This window comes from Vidua macroura, chromosome 5 (assembly GCF_024509145.1).
Source record: "Vidua macroura isolate BioBank_ID:100142 chromosome 5, ASM2450914v1, whole genome shotgun sequence".
In the NCBI taxonomy this organism is placed as follows: domain Eukaryota; kingdom Metazoa; phylum Chordata; class Aves; order Passeriformes; family Viduidae; genus Vidua; species Vidua macroura.
Window position 1 is genome coordinate 61695558 of NC_071575.1, and position 27834 is coordinate 61723391.

General features: G+C 44.3%; 2 protein-coding genes across 3 annotated transcripts in view; one reads left to right on the forward strand and one right to left on the reverse strand.

The window, feature by feature from the left end:
- Positions 1–817: 817 nt before the first annotated feature.
- TMEM60 (transmembrane protein 60) lies at positions 818–11871 on the reverse strand. Of its 2 annotated transcripts, XM_053977819.1 has the most exons (3): positions 11771–11858; positions 11351–11400; positions 818–8570 (listed from the first exon to the last, which is right to left on the reverse strand). In XM_053977819.1, the coding sequence occupies exon 3, from the start codon at positions 8526–8528 to the stop codon at positions 8124–8126; it is 405 nt and encodes a 134-aa protein (XP_053833794.1). In that variant the 5' UTR covers positions 8529–8570; positions 11351–11400; positions 11771–11858; the 3' UTR covers positions 818–8123. The 2 variants fall into 2 exon arrangements, with proteins under 2 accessions (XP_053833794.1, XP_053833795.1); XM_053977820.1 differs by lacking the exon at positions 11351–11400 and having other exon boundaries at positions 11771–11871.
- Positions 11872–12367: 496 nt separating this feature from the next.
- PHTF2 (putative homeodomain transcription factor 2) overlaps positions 12368–27834 on the forward strand; it is a 63158-nt gene continuing 47691 nt past the window's right edge. The window contains exons 1-2 of the mRNA XM_053978384.1: positions 12368–12422; positions 27123–27199. Coding sequence (XP_053834359.1) covers positions 27155–27199 — 45 coding nt within the window. The 5' untranslated portion in view covers positions 12368–12422; positions 27123–27154. The remainder of the gene's footprint in view (positions 12423–27122; positions 27200–27834) is intronic.

Sequence of the window (27834 nt, forward strand, 5' to 3'; positions counted from 1 at the left end):
AAAGTAAGGTGTATTACTTTATTCCTCTTCTTGCTCTTATTTGGCTGCTGTCAATTGTAACTGATTTTTAAAGCAAATTTAGCTCCTTATGGAAATTACTGTTAACTGGTTATTTGTTGATTTACAGCATAAGTAGCAGAAAATGTTAGTCCTCTTTTCCAGGATTACTCAATGTGCTGAATACTCTGTGTAGAACATTTGTGGTTTCTTTGACAAGGTCTTCTACCTGCACGTGAAGAACCCGTGTCTTATTCCATTTAACAAATAACAGTAATCATATTAGAACAGCTTATGTTGAACAAATACTTTTATTTACAAGAGTATATGTGAGTTTTAAAATAAAAAAATGAAACGTCTTGTTGTATCGTGTTTTTATATTTCTGTAACAGTTCTGTAATTGTTTGCCCCTTCACCCCCCATTTTCTGCCAATGGTACCACCCCGAGCTTTCCTGCCTTTCCCTCAATGCCAATCTCCCTGAAAATGCTCAGTCACTCCCCTGTCCCCTTCCTGGTACCTTGTCCATCACTCGGCTCCCCATCCCACTCTCCCAGAATCTTCCACCTTGGGCGTTGAGTGAGTGGACGAGGGCCAGGGGTCCTTCCCTTGAACTTCCCCCATTGGTTTGTGTGTCTGTCTGTCCTTCTGCCTTCCACTCCCCCAAATGCCCCCATTGGTGAATGGGCGTCCCTTCCCCCTTGTCACCGCCCCGGTACTTAAGATGTTGTGAAAGGCTCGGGGGCTCTTTTGGCTGTCGGATACAATGGCATTCGGAGCTCCTCGGAGCTCGGATTAAACCTGAGACTGATTCCCCAGCCTTGAGTTGGCTCCTTTATTGCCTCCTCGGACGTCGCCTCTCCTCCATACAAGGCAGACAGCGAAGTGCTCTGTCTTAGCCACTCCCCGACTCTCCTCGAGACAGAGGGGAGTGTCCCCCACAGCTGACTGTGCCTCTGCTGGGCAGGCAAAGCCAGGGGGCTTCAGAGTGGGCACGGCAGCAGCTTGGCGCCCAACGTGGGGGCTGAGGACATCACCAGACCCCATGGAGGAGACGGCAGGACGTCCTGCTGGATTTATTCTGCAGTGGTGTTTGGACTCCGTCTCACGGCCGGCAAGCTACCCCAGGAGTAGCAGACCCCTTTTTGGTGGGTAACGCTCCTAGGGAAGGAACTGGTAGCCACCAGGGCACCACGTGGTCAGTTCCACAATGAGAGCACTACTCAGGACTTTTCTTATCCTGCAGCCAGTGTCGGAGTGGTGAGTATCTTCTCTCCCTCCTTTGTTCTCCCTCCCGGTGGGGTGGGGAGTTTTCTTCGCCTGATTTTCTTCGGTACTTTCTTTCCCTGTGTGTTTCTGGGAAGAAAGTCAACTTTTTTCCTTCTCTGGAGGATTTCGCTACTACAGTAGCTGTTACTTTGCTGCACAGCACCTTTCAGCAGGTGGCCAGCAGCAGGAGTTTCCTTTTGCTTTTTCCCTGAGTAGTGTGGTTTTAAGAGACAGATTTAACATCAGCCACGATGGGTGCTCAGCTTTCTATCTTGCAGAAGGGAGTCCATTACCAAATTGTGGGTGTCCTATTTAGGAATGGGATTCCGTTTCATAAAAGAGAAGTTAAAGAGTTTGTTCAGTGGTTGTTCCTACATTTTTCTAATGTTTTGGCCAACCAAATTCATAATTTGGAGTTTTGGGATCTAGTAGATAATGAGTTGTTGCACTTAGGGGATTCCTTCCATTTTAGATTTGCTTTCCTAGCCATGAAAATTAAAAATACTTTAAGAGCCTTTTCTAAAATGCAGGAACAGCCACACAGGAGCAAACTCAACCCCAGTTCTCCCCGTCCTAACCCTCTTCCCTCCCCCGTCTGCCCCAAACCGGGAATTCCAAAGGGAACATCCCGGCAAGAGCTGCAGGGCTGCCTTTGTCTCTCTGGTTCCCCACAGAATCCCCGAGACCCCCGCCCGAGCAGTCCTGGCCAGACTGCTCGGGATCTTTCCTGTCCCCCTACTTCTCTGCGTTGTACAGCCCCGTCCCAAAAGTCCACTGTTTGTTTTAGTATCCCAGACCCTACCTTCCCTCAAGAAATCTCCCCTGAAGTGCAAGATGGTGGACACCACATAGCAGTTCCTGCCACGTGCCCTTCTTCTTCCCATGATCCTTTTCTCGCTCCTCCCTTAAAACCTTTCCGCTCATCAATCAACCCCTTCCTATCTCCTGACTCCTCCCCTCTTTCTGGCGGCCCACCTTCCCTTCCAGCTCCTCCCATCTCCCCCCAAACCACATCCTCCCAGTTCTGCCCACTCCGGGATGTGTCAGTCATGTCTCTCCTTCCTGTGTCCTAGCCACACCCCTCTGATGTAATCTCTTTTTCCCACAGTTCCCATGACCCCTCCTCTGGTTCCCATGCTCGGGCTTCCAGGGCGGAAGGGGGCCCTGGGAACCAGAACCCTGATTCTATCCCTGCTCTCATCGCTGCTCCGGTCACCTATATCCCTAGGCAGAGGTGGGGGGCACCCTGGCCCCAATGGTCTCCACTTGACTACTAGACCAACAAAGAGCTCTACAAAGCTCAAGAAAGTTTTTGTAGGGACAGCGAATATTTCAAGGGACTGTTGAAGGCCACTCTTTTGGGAAATGTCTTAACTCCTGCTGATCTCCGTGCACTTTTCTTGTGCTTGCTATCCTCAACAGAGTTTTTAATATGGGAGGCAGCATGGAGAAAAGAAGCACGGTCTGCTTTACCAGCACTATGGGCTGACCCTAACATAGTGGTAGATGATAACGAGTTGTTGTTGTCCACTGATCACCTTTGCGGGGAGGGGGAATGGGCGGAGGGGGAAAAACAGGCCGCAAAAATACCTAAAGAGGCTCTCCGGGAGAGTGTGAAGGCGGCAGAAAAGGCGTTTTTCAGGATGTGCCTGGATGTCCCCACTGATAATCACCTGTCTATAACTCAGTTTCCCTCTGAGTCTTTCCTTAAGTTCATTGAGTGACTTCGCAGGGTGGTGGACCTTCAAGTACAGGACCCGGGAGTGCGGCAGGGAATCCTTACGGAGATCGCTCGGCAAAATGCAACGAAATGTGTAAAGCTGCAATCCTGAGCCTGCCCCTCGACCCACCGCCGACCCTGCAGTCCATGCTAGAAGTGTGCTCGAGGAAGGTCACAATCACATCCGCTGATCAATATCACAAACAGAGGGAACTGACGAGGGTGGCGGCCGTCAATGTCCCTGACCATTCAGCAGCCAGCCGCTGTGCACTCCATGGACATTTAAGAGACCTCCCCCAGCATTCCCGCGGTGTCATCTTTGCAAGGATCCAGGGCATTGGATCCCCAACTGCCCATTGAGGCAACAGTTTCTTAACTTCCAGAAGGCCCAACAAAAACAAAAGGTTGCCTCCAAAGGAGGACCATCAAAAAACTAGAAACTAAGTGTAGTCCCTCCCTGTGCGATGATAGAAATGAGGTGGGGCCAAAAACATCTTGAGGGGGGGGGGGGACCCAAACATTAACATTGCTTCTTCACCGGACTTGACTCACCCATACCAACCAAAACCTGTTTTAACCACTAATTCTCATAATGTGCCTTTCAGGTTGGCTCTGACAGAGCCCCTCTATCTTCATAATACTAAATGGCATTTTGTGTCTGTGAACCCCAAGGAACCTGGTACTTGGGGAGACAACTGTAGTAAGTATGTCATCCTTGGGGACACCAAATACACACCTCTAGATATTCACATCCTCCTGGGTCTCGTGTCATCAGACCCAGGGAAACTCGTCCTTTGGCTGCATTGTACTACCCACCAGTGTACCTACCCAAAGGCCAAGTCATCGCCCAGGCCATCCCAGTGCCTGAGCCTTCGTGGAACCAGAAACAGAGGAAAAACACATATCATACCATTGCCAGGACTCAGGTACTGGGGGCCGAAAAACCAAAGATCTCATGCAGGTTACAGCAGGGGGGAGAGTACAAAACCTTAGTTGGACTCCTAGACACGGGGGCAGATGTGACAATCATTCCCTCCCAGGAATGGCCGTCACATTGGGAGTTGCAGGACATGGCTGGACACGTACAAGGTGTTGGGGGCATTCAATTAGTGAAACAGTCAAAGATTGTTGTCCAAATGGAGGGGCCGAATGGGCGGTTGGCCTCTGTATGCCCATTTGTTTTAGACTTTACAGAACCCTTGTGGGGTAGAGACCTGATGGCCCAGTGAGGGGTCAGAATTGACATCCCAGAGACCCCCAGGTTTTTCGGGCACTGGTCACCGAAAAGCACGCTACCCAGAAACTCAATTGGAAAACAGATTCACCAGTCTGGGTAGAGCAGTGGCCGCTCAATAAACAAAAATTAAAGGCGCTTGAGGAGCTTGTAGACGAGCAGCTAAAAAATGGGAATATCCAGGAAACCACATCTCCCTGGAATTCCCCTGTCTTTGTAATTAAAAAAAACAGGCAAAGACAAATGGCGGCTCCTCCACGACCTCCGTCAAATCAACAATGTAATAGAAGACATGGGCTCTCTCCAGCCAGGGTTGCCATCCCCGACGATGCTCCCCCAAAACTGGAATCTGGTTGTGATTGACATTAAGAACTGCTTCTTCCCCTTCACCCTGATGATGCCCCACACTTCGCCTTCTCGGTTCCCACCATTAACTGAGAAGCCCCAAGGAAGAGATACCAATGGAAAGTACTTCCACAAGGAATGAAAAACAGCCCATATGTTTGCCAGTGGTACGTCTCTTCCTTGCTGTCCCCAGTCCGTGCAGCCGTGAAGGATGCCATCATCCTCCATTATATGGACGACATCCTAGTGTGTGCCCCAAATGAAGACATACTTACCCACGCGCTTAACCTGACAATTCTTTGGTTGTTGCAGGGGTCGAGCTCCGTGAAGACAAGGTTCCGAGGATGCCACCTTGGAAGTACCTGGGCCTGGAGATTGGAAAGTGGACCATTGCTCCACAAAAATTGGTCATCAAGAATAACATCAAGACTTTGGCTGATGTCCAGCAACTGTGTGGCTCTTTGAACTGGGTGAGGCCTTGGCTAGGTATTTCCACCAAAGACCTAGCCTCCCTTTTCAATTTATTGAAACGGGGAGAGGAGCCTAGTTCTCTTAGGATCCTTACCCAGGAAGCGAGGGCCGCACTGGAGAAAGTACAGGACATGATGTCTGCCAGGCAGGCCCACTGTTACCAACCGGGCCTGCCCTTCAAATTCATCATTCTTGGTAAGCTACCACACCTCCACGGGGTGATCTTCCAATGGGAGGTCACCCAAGTAGGGAAGAAGGACCGGGACTGGAGGGACCCACTCTTAATCATAGAGTGGGTCTTCCTCAGTCACAACAGGTTCAAGAGGATGACATGGCCACAAGAGCTGGTGGCAGAACTGATCTGGAAAGCAAGGGTCTGGATCAGGGAATTGGCAGGGTGTGACTTTGACTGCATCCACATTCCGTTAAAATTAGAATCGGGCCATCTATCCAAAGCAATGTTGGAACATCTGCTTCAGGAAAATGAAGCACTGCAATTTGCACTGGACAATTACACCGGTCAAATTTCAATTCATCAACCGGCCCACAAAATTTTCAATTTGGATGTCCAACTTACATTGTCACTAAAACCTATTCAGAGAAAAATACCTCTAAAGGCACTGACAGTGTTTACAGATGAGTCAGGAGCATCTCACAAGTCAGTTATGACCTGGAAAGATCCTCAGACTCAGCAGTGAGAGGCAGATGTTGCCGAGGTGGAAGGAACACCTCAAGTAGCTGAGTTGGCCGCTGTAGTCAGAGCTTTTGAGAGGTTCTCTGAACCATTTAATTTGGTCACAGATTCGGCCTATGTAGCAGGTGTAGTGTCCAGAGCAGAGAATGCAGTCTTGCAGGAAGTCTCCAACATTGTATTGTAGGAGTTGCTCTCGAAATTGGTAAAATTGGTCTCCCACCGAGAGCAACCGTTTTATGTGATGCATGTCAGGTCACACACTGACCTGCCAGGGTTCATCGCCGAGGGCAATCGAAGAGCTGATGCCCTCGCAGCACCTGTACATATGGCCCCTCTTCCAGATGTGTTCAGTCAGGCCAAAATCAGCCACCAGCTTTTTCACCAAAATGCACCTGGCCTAGTTCATCAGTTTCACATCACTTGAGAACAGGCCAGGGCCATTGTGGCCACATGTCCCAGCTGCCAACAAAATTCTCTCCCTTCCCTGAGCTCAGGAACAAACCCTAGGGGTTTGAAAAGCTGTGAGGTGTGGCAAATGGATGTGACATACATCCAGTCATTTGGCAGATTCAAATATGTCCATGTCTCAGTAGATACTTTCTCTAGTGCAGTCTATGCTTCAGCCCACACAGGGGAAAAGGCTTCTGACACCAAATTACACTTGGTGCAGGCCTTCTCCATGCTGGGCATCCCCAAAGTCATCAAAACAGACAACAGCCCAGCGTACAAGTCCAAGGAGTTCCGCAACTTCCTGCAACAATGGGGAATAGAGCACAAAACTGGCATCCCCTATTTCCCAACAGGCCAAGCCATGGTGGAGAGAACGCACCAGAGCCTAAAAAGAGTTCTTCAGCAACAGGTGATAAAGGTGGAATCCCTTCAAGTACGGTTGCCCAAAGCTCTGTTTACCATCAATTTCTTAAACTGCACATACAAGAACTTGAATCCACCTGTTACCAGGCATTTTCTGGAAAGTAGTCAGACCAACCTAAAGGCTTGTCCACCAGTCATGGTAAAAAACCCAGAAACATGGGAGAGGGAGGGACCCTACGAAATGATAACCCGGGGGAGGGGAAACGCCTGTGTGTGCACCCCCTCAGTTTTGAAGTGGGTCCCCTCCAAGTGGGTGAAACCTTACGTTCCCAAAGTATCCAAGTCCAAGACCACGGCACAGGTAGCCATCGCTTGCTGGAGGAGGAAGAGAAGCTGCAGCCTTTAAATCCCTAACTCCTCCCTCTATCCTAATGTTTTTGTTCAGAAGATTCTTTTCAGATTTCGTTAACCTGGACCCAGCCAGCACGAACATCAAGTTGAACCCCATCCTGCAGCTGCTGCTCCCGCTCAGTGCATTCCATCTCAGTGCCGTATGGATCGTTCCTCAGCCCCAAGTAGAACATCAAAGGCTGAGGACACCCATAAAAGAATAGACCAGCTGCAGTAGCTGGTCAATGACATTAAGAAAGAGACTGCAGATTCAGACTGGCTGACTGGACTCTTTGAAAAATGGGAACTCTCGGGCTGGGTCGGGTCAATTTTAAAAACTGAACTTTTAGTTTTGTTTGTTAAGTTTTCCCTCCTTTCTTTTTAAAATTAAAAGGAGGAGTTGTTGTATTGTGGTTTTATATTTCTGTAACAGTTCTGTAATTGTTTGCCCCTTCACCCCCCATTTTCTGCCAGTGGTACCACCCCGAGCTTTCCTGCCTTTCCCTCAATGCCAATCTCCCTGAAAATGCTCAGTCACTCCCCTGTCCCCTCCCTGGTACCCTGTCCATCACTCGGCTCCCCATCCCACTCTCCCAGAATCTTCCACCTTGGGCGTTGAGTGAGTGGACGAGGGCCAGGGGTCCTTCCCTTGAACTTCCCCCATTGGTTTGTGTGTCTGTCTGTCCTTTTGCCTTCCACTCCCCCAAATGCCCCCATTGGTGAATGGGCGTCCCTTCCCCCTTGTCACCGCCCCGGTACTTAAGATGTTGTGAAAGGCTCGGGGGCTCTTTTGGCTGTCGGATACAATGGCATTCGGAGCTCCTCGGAGCTCGGATTAAACCTGAGACTGATTCCCCAGCCTTGAGTTGGCTCCTTTATTGCCTCCTCGGACGTCGCCTCTCCTCCATACAAGGCAGACAGCGAAGTGCTCTGTCTTAGCCACTCCCCGACTCTCCTCGAGACAGAGGGGAGTGTCCCCCACAGCTGACTGTGCCTCTGCCGGGCAGGCGAAGCCAGGGAGCTTCAGAGTGGGCATGGCAGTAATGTCTACTTTCAGTCTTCAGTCTGCTTTCGCTTAAGTCTCCAGCTTGACTCATTTGGCTTTCTAGTTTGAAGATCAAATTTGTGGCAAAGTGATAATAATCTAGTAATTTGGTGCCAATGTTGGCACTGGAAACCACCTGGCATAGCCTAGTCTCTTCGTACATAGAAGATATTATATCCAAGTTCAACCATGCCCCCGATCAGCAAGGCCCAGAGCGGGATGAACACATAGGCCAGTTTCATGGTGGTAAAACGCTGCAGCTTCGCACACAGGGCAAGGCAGAAGGCCAATTTCAGCAGCATTGCAATGAGGTACCACACTTTCTTCTTCATGTTCTGGGAGCCATTGCGAGGGTCAAAGCCAGACTTGCAGCGTCCAGCCATTTTTACAATTAACATAACTAGAAGAATTGTGTCAAATATCCACACTGGAATAAAAATGAGGAACCAGTTCCACGGTGCTTTCTCATCCAACTTCAGCACCAGCATGATGAGGAAGAGTAAGGTAAAAAGCCATGTCAGCAGCACTCTTTGCGCCAGGGACATTCTCATTTAAACAGCTTTGAGAGGAAGGCCTTCGCTGTTAGCAGCAACCTAACAAAACAAAAAGGGGGAGGGAAGGCATCAAAAGATGGCACTACACCACCATTAGGTATATTCCATAAAGGAGACCAATTCCTTGTTTTTGCTTTCCCACTCCTAAACTCACCCACATACTGCTTGCTAGCACTTTCATAATTACCATGCTCAGCTGAACAGTGTTTGTTACAGTCCACCATTCCCTTGGAGTGCCTTAAGTCAGCTGTGTAACTGCCTTATTCTAAATTTGTGAAACAAACTGTACTTTAATCCTAAACAAGCTGTCAGACTCATTTAGGGATTTTTGAATGCTAAGAATGTATTTAGATCCATTTTCCATCAGCAAATGAGGCACTCACAGCTAACACTTGAAAACAAAACATAACAGTGCTCTCTCTGTAACAAAATAACCACAGTAAAATGTGAACCAGCACAAAGGACCACAAAAACCCTCGGAGGGATCCTGCAGTTTGCAGAGCTGCAGCTGAAGTGATCTGGGCTCAAACTGAGCCAGTGAGCACTGCCCAGCTTTCTGTCAGCCAGCAACCTTGAAATTACTAAAAGCTACAGATAACGTTTGCTTTTTGGCAGGTGTCTCAAGTATTTCAGACACTGGCTGACAGGTTTATTGGCTGGGTAGGATATTTAAATTTCTCTGTAGCCATGATGAAAGAAAAACAAGACAAATGCATCTGCCACTACAGTCATGAAAGTGAAGTTTTTAAAATCCTAACTGGATAGTTTTTACCACTGCATCTGCCAAAAGCCTTTCACTACAAGTGTAAAAAACAGAACTTTGAAGGACTGTGATCTTCCTCTAGATGATTTCATGCTACAAAAATGAAAATTTTTTACCTGTGAAATGGTGCTGAAGTAGGTATTTTAATTATTTAAAAAATTTGAGTTAAAATTTTTTACTAATTCCCTTTAGAACACAAATAATCTTTCACCTGAAGTAAGAAAATGACCTTTGATTTTTTCCAGACTACAAAAATATTTGAATTACTGAAAGTGTGATGTTGTGCTCTGAAGCATTGAATCCTCAGCACCAGATGCTGAGGGAAGGACAAGAGCTGCTTCCCCTCTGTGCCCCCAGTGCCTGTGCCCAGAAGCTGCTGCTGCTTCCTGTGTGTTATTACCAAGGCACACAGCATTGCCTGATTATGGCTGCTGAACTCACCCAACAATCAGAAATCTACTGCCACCCTTATTTTTTTTTTAACTGGGATAGTTTTTTGCCAGATTAAGAAGTTGGGCAAATTCTGTGCTCAGATATGATTTGCTGCTAGAAGGAGGGAAATTAAAGTTGCTGTCTCGACTGGTTATGAGATGATCTACTACCTTACAGTGAGGGGATAACAATTTTGTACATCATTAAAATCATCCTACAGTTTAAATCTGTATCTTCTGATACACAGTTCAACAAACAGATCTACTATTTTGTTCAATCTGGGTTTGAAGTTTGATTTAGTGGATAGCAGTAAGATTTCTTGTAAGAAGATCCAGTTTTCCCTAAAATACTCTAAATTGGAGTTGTAGTCAGTGCATCCCCTCTTTGTTTTGGGGCTGACACTTGTGTCCAAAGCAGGCCAGTTCCTTGAGCTGAACTAGGAGAAAAAAAAAAATTAAAGTAGGATTTTGTAGTTTTGCTTTTCAGAGTCTCACTTCTGCTCAGATCACCAAAAGTCTGGTTAAAGCCGGTTCCTGACAGGGTGGAACCAGGACCCCCTACCCTTCTCTTTGTTGGGGAAGCTCAGAAGCAGCACTCAAGAGCTAAGGGGACAAAAAAAAAATGGAGGAGGTTTAGATAGTATTGTTTTGCTCTTATTACAGAAACAAACCTAAAACAGCTGGCAGGTGATTACAGAACAGTTACTATGTCTGGCCTAAAGCATTTACAGTATTTTGAAAACACTTCCAATATTCTCAAGTGCAAATCTGTGGCTAAAGTGAGGAGTCATGATCTAAAATAAAGTTTCAACATTCTTCTCATGAGAATGTTTTTCAAAAACAGTTCTGGAAATCAATGCTGCAAACACTACAAGAAGAAGACTCATATTAGCAAACTGGAGAAAGCAGAAACCAACCAGAAACAGACTGGAAACTTGTGTCTGAAAGGAGAAAAGAAACTCAACACTCTTAGAAGTATCAGGTTATCAGATACTCAAAGAAGGTGCTATCACCTGTCTCCAGAGGAAACACAAAGCTACTGAAGATGTATTACATGGGGCTACTCAATTTGAAGGTTGTTCACCTGAAAATACTTTCAGTTTGCTGAGAACCACTATGCAACAACTGGAAAAAACAGGCAGAAAATTCAGCATGGGAAAAAGTTACACTGCCTTTCTCTGACCTAATAGAAGCTACTGCCAGACTGGGCAGGGCTGCAAGGCTCCAGTTTTAGAGGCATTTCGAGATGAAAACTCAAGAAAATCCAAGTGTACTTTTGAGATCTTAGAATCCAAGTAAAGAAAGCTACCAGATTTTGAAGGCTGAGAGCTGGATATAGAGCTGACATAACAACAAAGGGTTTGATTACATGGAACATTTGATTATCTCATGATGAAAGAAAGATGATTGGCAGATTCTTTGCTAGAGCCCAGCTATCCCAGAAAGAGGGGTGACACTGGGAGAAGGATGCAGCTGTGCTACAGGTCTGAACTGGGTCTTCAGTGAGAACACTGGTGGAATGTCAGTGTGAAAATAAAAAAGCTCTTGACTCCTATTAAAGGACATACATAATTAGAGAGTGAAAATTTTCAGTGAGGAGAAACTATCCAAGGAGCATCACTGACCTTGGTGGGATGATCTGCATAACGAGGATATTATGATAGTTAATTCTGTCCTGTTTAGGAGAAAAAAATAAAGAGGAGGGCAACTTACGCATGACACTCAACTCAGTAGTAATAACATGAACCTATACATTTAGATTTAAACCTTGAGCATCGCCTAAAAAAGTCCTGAAATTCGTATTATGGTGAAATCACATTAAACAGAACACCAGTTCGATTAAATATCGGTTTAGAGCTTATTTCGATCGTATGGAATCGTAATTTAACACTTCGAAAGAAATACTGCGGTAGGCCCCGTTTAAAACCCCATTTAAACACAGCTTTGTATTCACAAACTCGGCCCCTCCCTCGGCCTCACGGCCTTGTCCCGCCAGGCCCCGCTTCCCCGGCCGTGCCGGAGGTCCCTCGTTGCCCGTCACCTACCGGAGATCCCGGCGCATCCCCCGGCCCGCGGGGCCCGCGCTCAGCTGAGGGGGCGCGGGACCCTCCCCTCCCGCTCCGCCTCAGGGAACCGCCCGCCTCCCTCACCCGTCCCGCGCCTGCTATTGGCCAGCGGGGCCACGCGTCCTGCCGCCCTCCATTGTCATTGGGCCACGGCAACGTCGCTCAAGTTAATCCCGCCTTCCTAGCCCAGCCGTTGGTGACGCCCCTCGAGCTCGGGCCGCTCATCCCGGCCGGCGGCGGGTCGGCCTGGAGCCCCGCCCCCTCCGCCAATTGGTGCGAGGGGCTGTCTGTCACAGTGGCCCCGCCACCACCCCCGCCGCCTGTCCGTCAAGCGCAGCCCCGCCTCCCTCGCGCTCTCGTTGGGCCGCGCCGCCGCCAGTCACGCCTCGGCCCCGCCCCCGGAGGCGGAGGCGCTGGCGCTGGCTGCCGGCCCGCGCTGGCCCCGCCCCTAGCCCGGCGGCGCGCGCGGGTGGCGCGCTGTTGCTGCCGCCGCTGCCGCCTGGACGCGCGCGCCGCTCCCCCCTTCCCGCTTCCCCCGCCAGCTGTTGCCTCGCGCGCGCCTTCCCGCCGCCGCCTCGCGCTCCCGCCGCCGTTGCGTGCGGCGCGCGCTGCCCCGCGGCACCGGCGAACGGTGAGATGGAGGCGGGGGGAGCTCCGGCACCCGGGGGCGTCCCCGCCCCGCCGGGGTAGCAGCGGGGGGAGAACCGGGGCGTCGCGTTCCCCGCGCGGCTGGGGAAGGGGCCGACCGGGGCGCGGGGGGCCGGCTGGGGCGAGGCGGCGGTGCTCTCTCGGTGCTAGCGGACAGCGCGGCTGTGGCGCGGGGCGCGCATCACCGGCGGGGCTGCCGCGGCTCCCCTGGCCGGTCGGCGGGAGCGGGGCGGCTGCCGTCCCCCACCTCCCCCGGGGGAGTCCCGGCCGGGGCAAGGGCGGTCTGCCCGCGGCCTCCGCGGCGCCGCGGTTCCCTCCGGCGGGAGCCGGCGCTGTGCCGGCGCCGCTGGGGCGGGGGTCTGAGCGCGGCTCGGAGCGGCCCCTGCCCGCAACGCCGCGGACCCGCATCGGGTCTGGCTGGGCAGCGGCCGCGCCGTCCCGGAGCCGTCGGTGTCGGGGCTGCCGTGTTCTCCGGCGTCGGTGCGGGCGGCAGAGGTGCAGGTACGGTCCGGGGCCCTTGCCGTGCTTGGGGCTCTGCCTGCCCGCTCCGGCTCTGCTGTGAGGCACCTTCTCCCCGCTGAGCTGCTTGAACGTACCGTGAGCTGCCTCAGTGCCTCTGTCAGGTGATAGAACGTCGTTTCTGCTTCCCTTTAGAGGTCCTGAATTTCAGCATCTTCATGTTCGTCTCTGACCTCGTCTCGTTTATTCTCTCGTGTTTTACATGCGTTTATGTTTTCTTTACCCTTTTTTTCCCCCCCTTTTCCACCCTAAACAGTGGCAACCTGACTCCAGCTTATCCTTGGTTTTTTGTTTGGGAATCAAAATGTTAGGGAACTTCTCATCACTCAAAATTTATGCTGTCACATTAATTTTCTTGGTGTTTCATTTGCTGTCGTTTCTGTGAGAAAAAAAGGAACTGAGGAAAATTTATCCCACGGTACTAGAAGTGTGCAGGTGTTTGTTACTTTTACTTCTGTTTCTCATACCCTAGCCTCTGAGTGCGTGTTTCTCAGCTGTATCAGATTCAGTGAAACTTTGAGTCCATAGTGTTAAGCTCTGTGCCTGGTATTTTGCCTTTTACTGCTTTTACGTGTTACTGGTCACTTGAAAAGTAATGCTGCCGAGTCTTGCATTTTGTTCCAAGTTTGCCAGTGTCTTACCCATCTGTCATATAATTAACTGGAAAAAGTAATTAATTGGAAAACCTGACTTGTTGAAAGTACTTTAATTAATGTACTGAAATTCTTTGTGATGAAATGTTCCTACAGAAAATACAGCTCGTCTTACAGTTTGGAGACACGAGTTCTCTAATAGGAATGAGACTAGGGACGGTGTGTCATCAGTAATTTGTCTGCTTATATCTTCCTGTTGATGATGTTAAACAGATGGTGGTATCTGTTTTACCAGGGAGAAGTGCATCTTCAGCTGCACTTGGAGTGGTCGGTAAGCAGCAGAAGGATGTATTTCTGTTACATACGTTAGTGCTTGGCATCAGACTTTGTTTCCCTGAGGTTAAGAGGCTAAAAGTGTTTTGTGCAAAAATCTCTGGGTTATAAATAGCTGTATACATTTGGCTATTTTTGTAGCTCTGAAGTATTGGTGATCTTCTTTGGTTTGCCTCTTTGCTTGTTACTCCCTGGAAAGGATAATCCTTATCTCAGAAGTCTTATTTCTGTTCCAGTAAGGTGTTTATAAATGTGTGTATGCACATCACCTTGATGGACTCCATTGTACAGTATTTGCAAGCAACTTTCATTTCTGAAGGTGAAGGTTGAGAGCAGTGCTCAGAACTTGTGTATTTAAGATCCCAATCCACGTTTGAAGTGGAATGTTTGTGCAGTTAAACGTTCTGTTGCTATGTTTTACTGCCAGTGTATGTTTTTATTCTGGATATAAATATTACAAAGGATAAAACATGAGCCTGAGTCACCAGAAAAATAATTGGGAAACCTAGTTGGTTTAATTCAATGTTTGCACTATAATTTTTTCCCCTTGTGCTGTGCGGAATGTCACATACAAATAAGTTGTCAGTAATTGTTGGGAACTCCATGGAGAATTTCAAGTATTCTGGTAGTACTGGATTTCTCCCAAAGCAGAGTTAGCTTGTCTCAAAAAGTCGATCCCAGCTGTATCCATAGCTGCCGGGCATTGGTGTGAATTCTGGGAGAAATCAAAGTCCTGTCGGTTTTGAAATAGGAAACAGTATTGGTGTGTTTTAGAGGGGGGACACAGGTGTTTGTGTTAAAGTATTCCAGTCAACCTCGTTTGAGGCACTTGACCAGGAAGTGAGGGGTGGAGTGCTGTTGAACAGTGCTGTTCCTGTCACAGCTGGCAGGGGTCACTGGAAAGCAGTGGACTTTACTGCTTTCCTAATTCTCCAAAGTTACATATAGTGTCTTCCTTGGCTTTTTCCATCTATCTTATTTCTAGTAGAAATACTGTTGAAGAAATTTTTTGTCTTTTCTCAGGACCCCGTGAGTGAGAATGATACCAGTCAAAGACTGGGGTCTGGGTTTTCCTTTGTCTGTGAGGAAGTTCTTTTTCTCATAAGCAGTTTTGTTTATGGATTCATCATCAAACAGTTTATGTGGATTTTTAGCAAGACTTATTAAGGGCACAAAGCTTGTACAATTGCTTTCTTTGTCTGTCTTCTCCCATTTGAGTCATTCTTACTCAGATGATGAAACCGAAGTTAACGCAACTGAAAGACATTAACTACCTACACTGTGACAATTTTTTATAAAACTTTTGATAGGTAGTGTCCCAAATTAATATTCCTACCCCAAAAAGGCAGTTATAATTGAGTCCCTCCCTTCTCCAAGACGTGAGCAACTGCAGGGCAGTCTATGTGCTAAACTCTGAGCCATCAGCACTAGCCTACTTTGACTGGCCCAGCCAAGCACTTGGGATGGTTGTTACGATGGGTGGGGGGGCAGGAAAAAATATTATGGGTGGGGATGATGGTAAAAGCAGGCAAACTTAATTGCTTCTGCCCACAGAGCAAGGTAGGCCTGTTTTTTTTCTCTAATGTTTTTTAGTTTTATGAAGGAAACAAAACAAAACTCGTGGGGTACCTGTCAGAGGTACAGCTGCATCTTCCTGTTTGAGGACAACTGACCACCACTTACTCAAAGATAAGTGGTGGTGTGAAAAGTAACAGACTTTGAAAGCTTTTAATGTCATGTTTTCTCCCTTGAGTTTACTGTGCTGTTATTTATAAAGGTCCTTTTTGATGGGTGCAGGGGAGGAAATACTTAACTCTTTGAAGAAATTATATTTGAATTTTTAAGGAGGACCCAAAGAGCTTAATAAATTGCCATAGGGGAAAAAAGAGTTAATACTGATTAGAGTGATAATGTATTGCTGTGTATTGTTGGGGTATGCTCTACTTGTAATCATAGAATAATTTAGCGAAGGGTCATTGGAGGTCATCGGTCTGGTCCAGAGCAGCTTCAAAGTTAGAGCAAACATGTACACATATAGAGAGATAGCCATGGTGTTGTCAGGAAATTTAGAAATACAGCTTGTGTTTGTGCTGGGTTTTTTTTGTTTGGTTTTTTTTTAGTTAAAGGGGAAGATATCAGGAAGTTCCTAGAACTATTCTCTTATTTTTTTAATTTATGCATATGAATGAGAATTTTTCCAAATTTGTTTCTGCTGGGAATTCATGTAATATTCAGTATTTAATTCTTTGCTCATTTGAGGTGGTCTTGGTAGATGTTCTCCAAAGAGCTTAGATGACTTTCTGGAATAAGTCCAAGCATTGGACTCCTATTTGCAAATAATTTGTGGTTCTGTTCTTAAAAAATAAAATACAACTGCAGAGTGGGAGAAGAAATTAAAGCAATATCACATCAAACGTGAAATCATGCAAGCCTTGCATTTTGGAAGTTGGCCAGCGCCAGATGCTTTTGGGGTTTAGGTGGTTGGCAGATGCTGGCTTGGCAGCTAACCACTCTTCGTGTTGATGTGTCCAAGGGACAGTTTGTTCTGTGTGTGGCTCATGCTCTCCTTGGTGTGTTGGCTTCTGGCCGTTGTGTGCCCGGGTTCAGGGGGGTGTTTGGATGGCCAAACACAGCCCAGTGATCTCTTTGGATGCTTTCTTGCATCCTGGGTTATGAAGCTTGAGATTCCCTCAGCTGTGTGTTTATTTTTTCCCCTTATTATTATTGTTATTGTGTGTTTAAATAGCTGCTTTCTTTTCGAATGAGAGTTAAATCTTGGCTTCAGTGACTTCCTGTGACAGTGAGTTTAACAGTCTACTTATGTGTTATGATATAATATTTCTCTGTTAAAAATTTGGCTTTGCTGTCCTCTCAGCTTAGTTAATAAATGAAGTTGCCTGTATTACTGGGAAGCTGTTGTTTTGACTTTACTTTCTGTTTTTCTCTTGAAGTCTCATTTAATTTATTATAATGTCTTATTTTTCTGTCTATAGTTTCCTGTTTCAATAGCAGAGTCTTTCAAGTTATTGGTAATTCTCAGAACCCCTCCCCCTGTATTTTAATATTCTCTCTCAATAAAGTAGGTGTATTTCAAATCAGATTGCACAGCTGATGAACAGAGATGTACTGCAGTGTTTTCCTTGTTGTCCTCCTTTTATTCAGGTCTCCCTGCTCTTCTAACTGTATTATATTGGATGGCAGAGGTCCCTGAGCTGCTAAAGTTCCTTTCTGGATTTTAGATATCATTTCTTAAGGCCTTGATTGGTGTTTATAGTTCTCTCCCCCTACCTTCCCTTACAGATAACATTGACACGGTTGCTACTGAATTACGTTTATTTTGCCTTTTCATTGTTAAAGTTTATGCATATTCTTAAGCTTTGTTAGTTTAAGATTGCCATCTAGAAATGTTACTGCTTCAGATTTTCTTTTCTTCTTTGCAGTATAAAAGATAAATATAGTGAGCACTGCTGGGCCTTTTTACAGAAGCTTAAAATTTGGAATAATAGGACAGGGTTCAGTTCACTCTATTTCAGAACTTAATTTAGGCAGTACTTCATAAAAATTCTAGTCTACTGGTCCAAATAGGAGAAGGAGAGGGGAAATAGCCCTAATTAGTCAAGATTACTGTGTTAATGGTGCTTGAGAAGGCTTATGGGGAGAGATCCAGAGTGCTCAAGCTGGTTGTGGTCAGAGCTGCCTCGGTGTCATTTGTGCTCACCATTTGTGCCATTTGCATGCATGGTCAGAAGCTCTGCGGAGGTGAATCGCGTGAGAGCTGCTCGTGGGCTCAGCAGGGGCAGACAGAGCCTGGGAGCTGTCTCCTGTGATGGGCTCCAGGGCTGGAAGCTGGTGACTAAGGACAGAGTCCTGTGGTGGTACTGGTTTAGAGTGGTTAAAACCCTTGTGGAGCACTACAGGGCCATCCTGACCTTTGCCATCGGTTGTGTGGATGTGTCTTTAGGAAGAGATTGTGTCTGCTTGAAATCTTTAGAGGGCTCTGGGAGCCAGCAGGAGTGTGGGGTATCTCTACCCTTACCTGTCAGGGCCTGATGAGCAATGGTGTCTGTGTTGCTCTCTAGTAAAAGTCTGATGTTTGGAATACTTACCTGGAATTTGCCATTTCTGGATGCTCTCATCCTTTAACAAGGTAGTCACCAAGAACATGTATGCTGCATGAGGCCCTGAATGTCTGCCTCTGTCACTACTGTGTGCTAAGGTATGTGAAAGCTAGTGGAGCATGGAGAGACCAGACTAGGAAAATTTAGTCTGTTTGGTTTCAGGATGAGGATGGTTCTGCATGAAGGAGAATGAGGATTTGTGTGCATTTTGCCTTGGACTGGCACTGAATGGAGAAGCTGCAGGCCAGTGGTCTGTGATCCGAGGAGCTTCTGGGCATCGGTATCAGGTGATCAATAGCCTGCTCTATGCAGACTGGATGCTGTTGTTAATCTTCATTATCCAGTTAGCTGATTGCAGTGAAGAATGTTGATTCCAGATTTTGTTCAGTGTTTTGGCTGGTTTTAATCTGGCAATGTTTGCTTTTCATAGATAACAGACTATTTGGAAGTCTTTGACATCTTTCCAAAGGTTCTTTGAAAGTCCACATATGTTCTTTCACTTGCTCTTGTCTATCAGTTAGTTTGACATGTCCAGAAATACTGATAGAGCGAGACATGATCTTACTGTGTAGAAACTGCTGATTAGACCCTATCAGATAGTCTTTCGGGTATAATGGTGTTCCATTTTTAATGATTGTTTTGAGGACCTTGCCAGATACACATGTAAGGCTTGTTACTCTGCAATTCCTTGCTTGGATCACTCCAGAGACTTTTTTTTTTTTTTAAGAATTTAAAAATTCATGCTCAGCATTTTCAACTCTGTTCCTACAGAACAGTGGCTGTTACAAGAGAGAGCAGCTTTTTCCAACAGCTCAGCCACTTCATGCCTCAGCTGCTTTAAAACTTGCTGGATAACTATTTATAGAACGTGATGCAAACTTGGTGATCTAGGAGTGGTTTTCAGCTTCCTGACTGTAGTCATCAAGAAGCCACAACTCTGCTGTGCAGTGCCTGGTGACAGATAAACATGTCTTCCTAAACACAAGTCAGTATTTCCAGTGAGCAAGATTTATTATTGCCTTAAGAATCTCAGGAAAGAAGAAAGCAGCATGGCATTTTATTTCGAGGTGGTGACTATATTTGTTTTTTTGGAGTTTTTTTTTTCAAGTATTTGTTAAGGCAGCTATATATATATATATATAAAACTTGGTGTTTATAGACATTCTGTTCCTTAATAAAGTTGTTACAGTTGTAAGAACAGATGTATACATGCAATGTTTCAGGGATTTCTCAGTATAAGGTTGCAAATGTTTAATGGGATATGAATGTGTGTGTGTGTAGTATTCAGTACAAAAAACAGGAATAGGAAGAACTTGAGATCGACCATGTGCTGGTTTTTATTTAGCTTTTTTTAAAAGATACAGTATTTTCAGAAATTGCTTTTATATCCAGTGTAGTTACAGCAATTACTGTATTTGGTGAGAGTTTTGAAACTGACACCTCTTATAGTAGATCAGAAGCAAAATTCACTTGAGTATAGTTCCCTTTAAGGGCTTGGAGTTTTCTACTTTATTGAACAGCAGGATATGTTTAAATATTGGAAGCTTTTTGCTAATTGATAAATACTGCAGCAGGCTCAAAAGCAAATTATGGGAGGTGTAGAATCTTGGACTTCTCAGTTCAGAGTCCTTCCCCCCTATTTTTGTGGGTAAAGTATCTATGAGATTTTGTCAAGTTATTTCAAATGGAGCCATGAACCAGTTATGTTACAAATTTACGAAAGTTGCACAGATCTTAAGGCAGAGATTCCAGAAATGTCTGCAGCAGTTGCAACAACTGCACGCAATGTTCTTTTACCAGAACCTGAAATAAATCTCAGAAATCCTGATAGTCAACATTGTGTTGCTATTTTGGATAGTTGTGTAATTCACTGACAAAACAAGTATTCCTTGGGTGACAGTTATTTTGTGTGGCACTTCTTTGCTTCAGATATTGGTGGGTTTGCTGTGGAAGTGAGGATGGCTAGGTTGAGTCTGCTTCCAATCAGATTTTGAAAGCTAGTTCTCACTATGTGCTCTGTGCTGTGTCTGCAATATCTTCCTGCTTGGCTGGTGAGTGATAAAGGGCATGAGCTTATAAGGAAATATGCAGCAGCAGAAATAGGATCAGATGCAGTGGTTTGTGGGCAGAATACTGAGGCCTGAGAAGGTGTCAGCTTTTCATCATCTGACATCTTACTGGAGGCACAGGCAGGCATGGACATGCTGCCAGATGTTTGTGTCTGTCATCATATAAGACATGTTTGGTACATCTCTGTTCAAGAACAGGGTATGATACACAGCAGCCAGCATAGGGTCTGATTCATGTCTTATTGTTGCTGCTGTTGGCCTGATGAAGGAGGCCCTCTCAAACAAACAAAAACCTCCCCTACATCTAGGCATGTTAATTTTTTTTAATTGGTTGCTTGGGGGTGATTGCAATTTGGGGTTTCAGTTTTTTTGTGGGGTTTTGGGGTTTTTTTGAGATGGAGTGAAGAGCAGAGCTTGAAAATTAACTCTCATGAGCAGCATCCTAGGAATGCTGGTATCCAGGTTTAGCAGAGTTTTGGTCTTCCTTGGAGAAAGCAAATATGTTAATTCCTTTTTATTTACAAACTGTTATGACCTTGGGTTGCAAGACAACCTGGGGGGGCTCAGCAGGCGTGGCAGGAAGAGTATGTTTCATGCTGGTTGCTGGATATCGTCCTTAAGTTAGCAGTGTCTGGGGTTTTCTTAATTTCACTTGACTTTTTTCCTTTGGTTTTGACTGCTGCAGATTTTCTTAAGGGTAGCTGGAAGGAACATGATAAAACCTCCACTGAAAGGTATGAACCTGGGAGTGACAAGTTTCTCATTTGCTTGTATACAATTTGCAATTCTGAAATGCTATTTTGAGAACAGTGATGCATAGATAAAGTACTTAAAAAGAACAGTGAGTGCATTGCTTAGTATTTGATGTTCCCTTTCAAAAAGGAGATGTAGATTTAATGGTTTATATGTAATACACATGAAAAATAATGGTTCTTTTGGAGCATTGTGTTACAGGTAAAAATTGGCCCAGCCGAATTAAAAAAGGAAAAAATAATTTTTATAATAAAGATCAAATTCTATCTGAACCAGCCACCAAGAAAAGGACAGTGCCGAGCCCGGGATCGGCGCTGGGTGAGACACAGGTTCAGCCACTCTGACAGAGGTTCTCTCCTATGCTTCACACCACCCGTCCTGCGCGAGCAGTTTTTATACAATTTATTTTGCTTGAGGCCGGGATTTCGACGATCAGCCTTTTCTTTCCATTCAAAGTCCCACATATATAAAGTCTCTTTTCTCTGCGCCGGGTTGAACAATCCGAGGTCCGGGAAGCGATGTACATCGATGATGGAGTTTGGGGAACCCGACATTGAGATGCATCCCCCGGAGATTCCAGCGATTCCAATCTCGGGTAGTTACCGGGACGATCATCGCTTGTGAGTTCCTCGATTATCTCAAGAAACGGCCCATTTCCGAGCGAGCCACTTGTATTAACTTGTAAATGAAGCCTTGTCTACAATGGTTTCGACATACATGAGACATCCCCCCCTTGCTCTGGCTCGCTTGCTTTGTGTCTATATTTAATCATATAAAAACTCTTATCCATATATCATTTCATAGGCGCGAATTATGCCTATTACACATAACAATTGCTTTAAGGCTTTCATCCTGTTCTTTGTGGTAGTGGCAGCACTCCCCTGGGTTTAAGTGGAGGAAGGATGACTCCTGGTGAGTTTAGTGCTGTATCTGCATTACAGGGATGCCTCCCTTGGTTTCTTATGTCATGGCAGAAGCAGCTTTTCAGTCAACAGTGGGTGCCTAATGTGACTAAGCTGTTTATTGGGCTCATTTAAACTTAAAAGTATCAAATAATGTCAGCAATTTGATGATAATGTTAACTTGTATTTTGATGTTGAACTTAGAAAGTGAAGTTTTTTTTCCTTCACTTTAAAGTTGTTTTCTAGCTGTGCATGAACAAGTTTAATGCTTTCAGAGAGTTTGTATGATACAAATGTTGCAATAAAGTTAGTAGTTTAGGCCATAGTCTTTACTGTTCTGATTCATTGTCTTTTCTTACTCTACATGTCAGGGAATCTTAGTGAAAAGACACCTGTGATTGTGAAACTGCAATATGGAGGATCTAACATAATGGTAAAACAGTTCTATCTTGGAAAGCAGTTGAAACCAGGTTGTAGAATTCTCATGGCTTTACATGATAACCTTTTTAAAACTGCCTTTAGTTTCCTGAAGGTACTAAAAATTGTTGACTTTTTAAAAAACTTTTGATACAAAAGCAACCTAGGTTTTGCAATTTTAATTCTGATGATGTATAGTGAACATGCAACTTCATTGCATCATCAGTCTATGATCATAATGCGTTGAGAAGGACACTCAGGTCTTGACTCAAAAGCTGGATGGTATCCTGACCATTCAGGTTGGGATTGCTATAAAGAGAACAGGTTCCTTGAAATACTTAATGATTCACAATGTTTACAGACAAGGACACCAACCATTTGCCTATGTGTCCTTGTTTGTGTTGTATTTTTAATTATGTCCTTTTGCTAGTTGACACTGCTTAGACTTGTATATTCTTAAAAAAAAAACCTATTTTTTTTCCCTTTGTCACTATGGAAGAGCACAATTTTATTCTTAACATCTGTCAGTTCAGATTGCTTTAGACTGTCATTTAGAAATATATACATTTATGTCTGACTAGGGTCACCAAAGCCCTGTGGATATGAGTAAAATTTCTAAATATACTTTGAATTTGTGTATTTCCTATGTTACTCAATAAGCACTGCAGTACTGTGGGGCTTGCATGACCTCTTAGCTACCTAAAGACATCTAAATATAAATTTCTGTGGCTTTTGAAAAACTGCTACTTTGATTGCAAGGTATATTGTGTAATACGATTATGCCCTGAACAGGGAAATAGCTAAGATACCCCACCTTTAAATAGGGACCACCAAAACCAGGTAGTCCTCTCTATTAACCTTGAAGAAAGTAATGAATTCTTGATTAGAAGATACTGCTAGTTATTCATAGCGTTAACTGTGAGTTTGATGGAAATGTAACAAAAGCTCTGTTGACTGTTACAGAGAGGTTGTGATCAAGCTTTTATATTTGGATGCTCTGTCTAATCTCTGAAGCTGGGAGTATTTTTTGTGTTGCTCTGAAGTCTTCAGCTAGTTAAGATTAACTTAATCTTGCTGTAGTTACTTTGCACAGGGTGTTGTACAACTGAGTGCTAAAGCTGGTCCCTATCCTAGATGCAGGTATTTGACAGAGAACATGGAACAGAAGGCTGGGTCCAGAGAGGCTGAGGGGAGAACCAGGCACTGCTCTGTCTGCTTGTGTTTGTCTATCAGCTGTTTTCACATGTTCACTTTTACCCAGTTGATACTGGCGTGCTTTAGAGCCAGGCTTTTACAGTCTGACCTCAGGATCAGTGCTAGTTGGAAACATCATGAATGACAGGGTAAGTTGTAATGAATGTGCAGAGTTCTGAAATTGCTAAAATACTCAGTCTCTAGTTTAAGGTGTTCAGATAGTCAGAGCCAGGGCTGCAGCTGAAGTGCCTTGAGTTGTTTCCATCCATCCCTCACCCAGATAAACTAGCTTCAGGCTGAGTCTGTTAAACTCATAATGTCTCATCTCACCTCATTAAGCCCCCCAAAACTTAAAGACAAACTAAAAACCAAACCACAGACAAATCCCCGCTACTGCAAGCAGAAACACTGCACAGAAATAATTAAATAAACCTTTTCACCTATCATTATTGTGCTGTCTCAGAAATGGTTGTGTAGCTCCTGAAGAAAACATGTGATATTTCCTAGTAGAGGTATTTTTACTTAGTACACCAAACTCTGTTTTGAGACATCCATCCCATGATTTTGTCATATTTACTTTTGTAAGCATAATCTTTGCATTTGTTTATGCAAATATCTATGCAAATAAGCTTTAAATGCCACCAAAATAGATTCTATGGAGGATTTAATGCAGAGAGTTTCTTAAAAATATGAAAACCATGGATAATCTAAATAACAGGTTTGTTGATAGAAATCTAATAAAGCTACTTCTTTATATTTGGTTTATAGTTTTGTGAGGTAATTATTTCTTGAAGCAAAGGATTTTTGAGTGAATTGAAAAGCTACTGCAGACAAAGGTTACTGCCTTTAAAATGGCTGATCCATTTTTAGCCATATTCAACACAGTTCGAAGTCTTGAATTCATGAGTTAATGTTTGGTTTCCTGAAAAATAATTGACCTTGGAGAAAGATATCAAGTTAATATAGCTGTTGAGGGAAAGGTTTCTGTCCAGGTTCAGGGTTCTTTACTGCTGATAATGAGTTGTTCCAACCTTTTTCTCATCCTGTGATTAGGCTGGTAGGAAGCAGGGTGTATTGTATTTGAGAGGGGTGTTATTTAAGAGAAATGAGAAGGAGTTAAAGGTCCTCCAAGATGAGGTCATGAAGGCAGGGAAGGTGAGGGTGTAAATGTGATCAGTATCTGTGTGTCCCCTTCCTGCACTGCACCCCAAGTGTGATCAATATCTGTGTGTCCCCTTCCTGCACTGGCACCTCTGCAGCAGTGAACTGCTGTCACTGTGACTGTGATGTTGATGGTGTGTGTGAAGGCCGTGTGTCTGTGGGGAAGGGTTTTATGTCACTTTTGAGTCCAATGGAGCAAAGGATTTTTAAAGTCAAGTTTAATTGAAGAAGTTTTCCAGTAAGAAAGCAAGTCCTGTTGTAAGCTTTGTATGGGTGAGAAAGAAAGGTGACCAGTCTATATGATGTGTCAGGTTATAGCAGTCTCTCTTAGACTCCTTCCTTTATGTAATAGTATTTTTATATTTATTGTGCTAATGGATTCTTAATAATTGATAGTTGCTCTTAGAAAAACAGACTGTGATCAGAAGCAATCACAGATGTTGACGGAGTCATGGCTGCCAGCTTTAACTGACTTGTGACTTATGTGATGTTTTCAACAGAGGAAAAATTGAGGTGTTTGCTTGCTCAGTAGCACCAATTGTCACTGTTCTGATATTTCTGGAATTTTCAATGACTGTCTAAGCTCTCTGAGACATTTTTCTCTTGAGTTGTAGTTTTATCTGAAGTCATATAGAAGACATAGGAGTTGCACTGTTAGAAATCTTAAAAATAGGTTTCTTTGGGAAACATGAACATGTTTGGCATGATGTCTCTTAGAAATCCTCAGGCACTGATATAATATCAATCTATTTGTTGAAGGTTTGTACTACAGTGTATATGGTGCATGTCCAAGCTAAGGCAGTATTATTTATATCTTTTAAGTAATGCATTGTATAAAATAGGAGTATGTCCACGAACAAGACAGAGGAGAATGAACAAACAAATGTCAGTGCAGAACTGAGTCTTTTGGAGGGTCATTTTTTAAATAAATAGAATCATACTGAGTTGGAAGGGAGCCATAAGGATCAAGTCCATCTCCCTGGCCTTGCACAGGGCAACCCCATTTATGTGGCCCTCCACTGGATGCTTTCCTATAGCTTAATGCCTTTTTGTGTTGTGGTTCCCAAAACTGCCCCCAGCACTCGAGGTGAGGCTGCCCCAGTGCAGAGCAGAGCAAGACAATCCCCTCCCTTGCCCGGCTGGTGATGCTGTGCCTGATATCACCAGGACAGTGTTGGCCCTCCTGGCTGCCAGGGCACTGCTGGCTCGTGTTCAGCTTTCCATGAACCAGGACCCCAGGTTTTCCAGCTTCTCTCCAGCCTCTTGTTCCCTAGTCTTTACATACAACCAGGGTTGTCCTGGGTGCAGAATGTGGCACTTTCCGTTGATGCACTTCATGTGGTTAATACCTGCTTTAAAGAAAAAACAACCCAAACCCTGAATTTTTTGGTGATGAATAATGTACAATAAAGTGTCATGAGTTACTCCAATGCTTAGGTCTTTCATAAAGACACTAATTTTAATCTATTGTACAGTTTTGGTTTCCATCCCATTTGTTGAATGTTGCATTTTTCTTTGCCTTTCTTACCTGTGTAAAAGCTGTAAACAAATGTCTTTAAATCAAGGTGTAGATCCCAAATAATCTTTTACTATAAAAACTCCCTACAGGTTAATAATTCTTTCTTCCTTTTAATGAAGAAATATAAGGTGTACTATTATTGTTGATACTGACAACTTATAGTAATATTTTTACTCAAGATGGATCTCGGAGAATGCTTGATGTATAGTTTGGTGTTTGGGGACTAAGTCATTGCCATCCTTATGACATCTTTAACCATGTCCTTGCCATCAGTGAGGCCACGCCTGGGTTGGGTTGCTGGGTCCAGTTCTGGGCTTCCTGGTACACTAGTACAAGAGAGACACAGATATACCTGAAGGCTTTTTTTTTTTTTTTTTTCCTTTTTTCCCTTTCTTTATGAACTCTGGCTGACTGATTACAAGAAGGAAGACTGTGAAAATTAGCTTATGTAAAATATTTGTATCTTTAAACTGAAAGTTTGGGCTTTGGTCTTTTTTCCATGCTGATTGCTGATGACAGTGGCATCAAAGTTTAACTAATGCTATTACTATTTGTTACCATTAAAAGAACCATACCATTCTTTCTTGGTTTTCTCCTTTTGACTTAGTTTTGGTCTACTGTTTTCATGAGGGTGCTAGTTATGATGAGTGAAGTTCTAGCACTGATATTGTTGTCTTCTCCAAGTATATCTAATAGGCTGTATGAATTTTTCTTGCATTTTATAACATAATTATTGGTGGACTTCAGAGTACTGTGTTGGGCTGATAACTATAGGTTGCTTAATTTATCAGGAAAAAAAAAAGACTGCATGTAATAAAACACTCGTGAGGTTCCTGTAGGACAATGACAGATCATCCCTGTGCAGCCTGTGTGTTTTACTGGGAAGGAAGGACAAAACTGGGGCTTTTGATGTCCTGTAGCAGCAGATTTGTAGTTTTTTGTTTGCCTAGAGGAGAAAGCCCAAACTCTTAGTAAAATACAGATGAGGCAATGTTAAAGTAAATACAGCTGTTCAGAGATTTGCAGGTAATGGGAGTGTTTCTGCATTCCCTGTTTGGCCTTCATAGGGAAGTGGAAGTAAAGTTCTGTCTCTTTCTGTTAACAGCCTAAAATGACTCTGTGAATTCAGTGGAATAAATGGCGTCCAAAGTAACTGATGCTATAGTTTGGTACCAGAAAAAGGTAAGATTTCTATTTGTTTTTATGGTGGCCTGTTATGTTTATGTGTTAATATAACAAGTATAAAATACTTATGCGTTACTTGTTAGCATTGTATGAGAGTGAGTAGCTTGAAACTTTTCTTCCATAGGTAAATAAATATTTAGTGACTGTATTTAGTGACATGAAATAGCTTTTGGTCTATCATGAAAACTCCTTGGTTACTCCCTTGGTTACCTGTGCTCTGCAAAAAAACAAATTTTGCATTCTCAGTAGAGTGTTAATGTACAGGAGAATGTTGTTTCTATAGCACAGAAAAGAATCCTTGTATTTAAGTAGAAAGTAAGAATTGAAAAAAATTTTCTGTCAATAACGAAAAACCTGTGTAATACATACCCAAAAGAGAGAGTCTTGGCTCTCTGTGGTTTAATAAGTTTCTGTGAATTAGTGTTTTCCTTGGGTCTGTAGCTGTCTTTTGGAGAGGGTACATCTTGTCCTTAAGCAAATAATGGCAGTGGTTTTCAAAACAGAAATTCTGGTTAGCTTCTAGCAAAGCAACAATTACTTTCTAGAGATAATACTGGTCTGCTTTGTTGAGGTCTTTACAACAGTGAATTAAATGTACAGTTGAAAGAGCAGAAAAATTAATTTGCTGACTT

What these genes read in the sequence shown, in the direction of transcription:
- TMEM60 (XM_053977820.1), bottom strand. Translation starts at nt 8,528, where the DNA reads ATGAGAATGTCCCTGGCGCAAAGAGTGCTGCTGACATGGCTTTTTACC.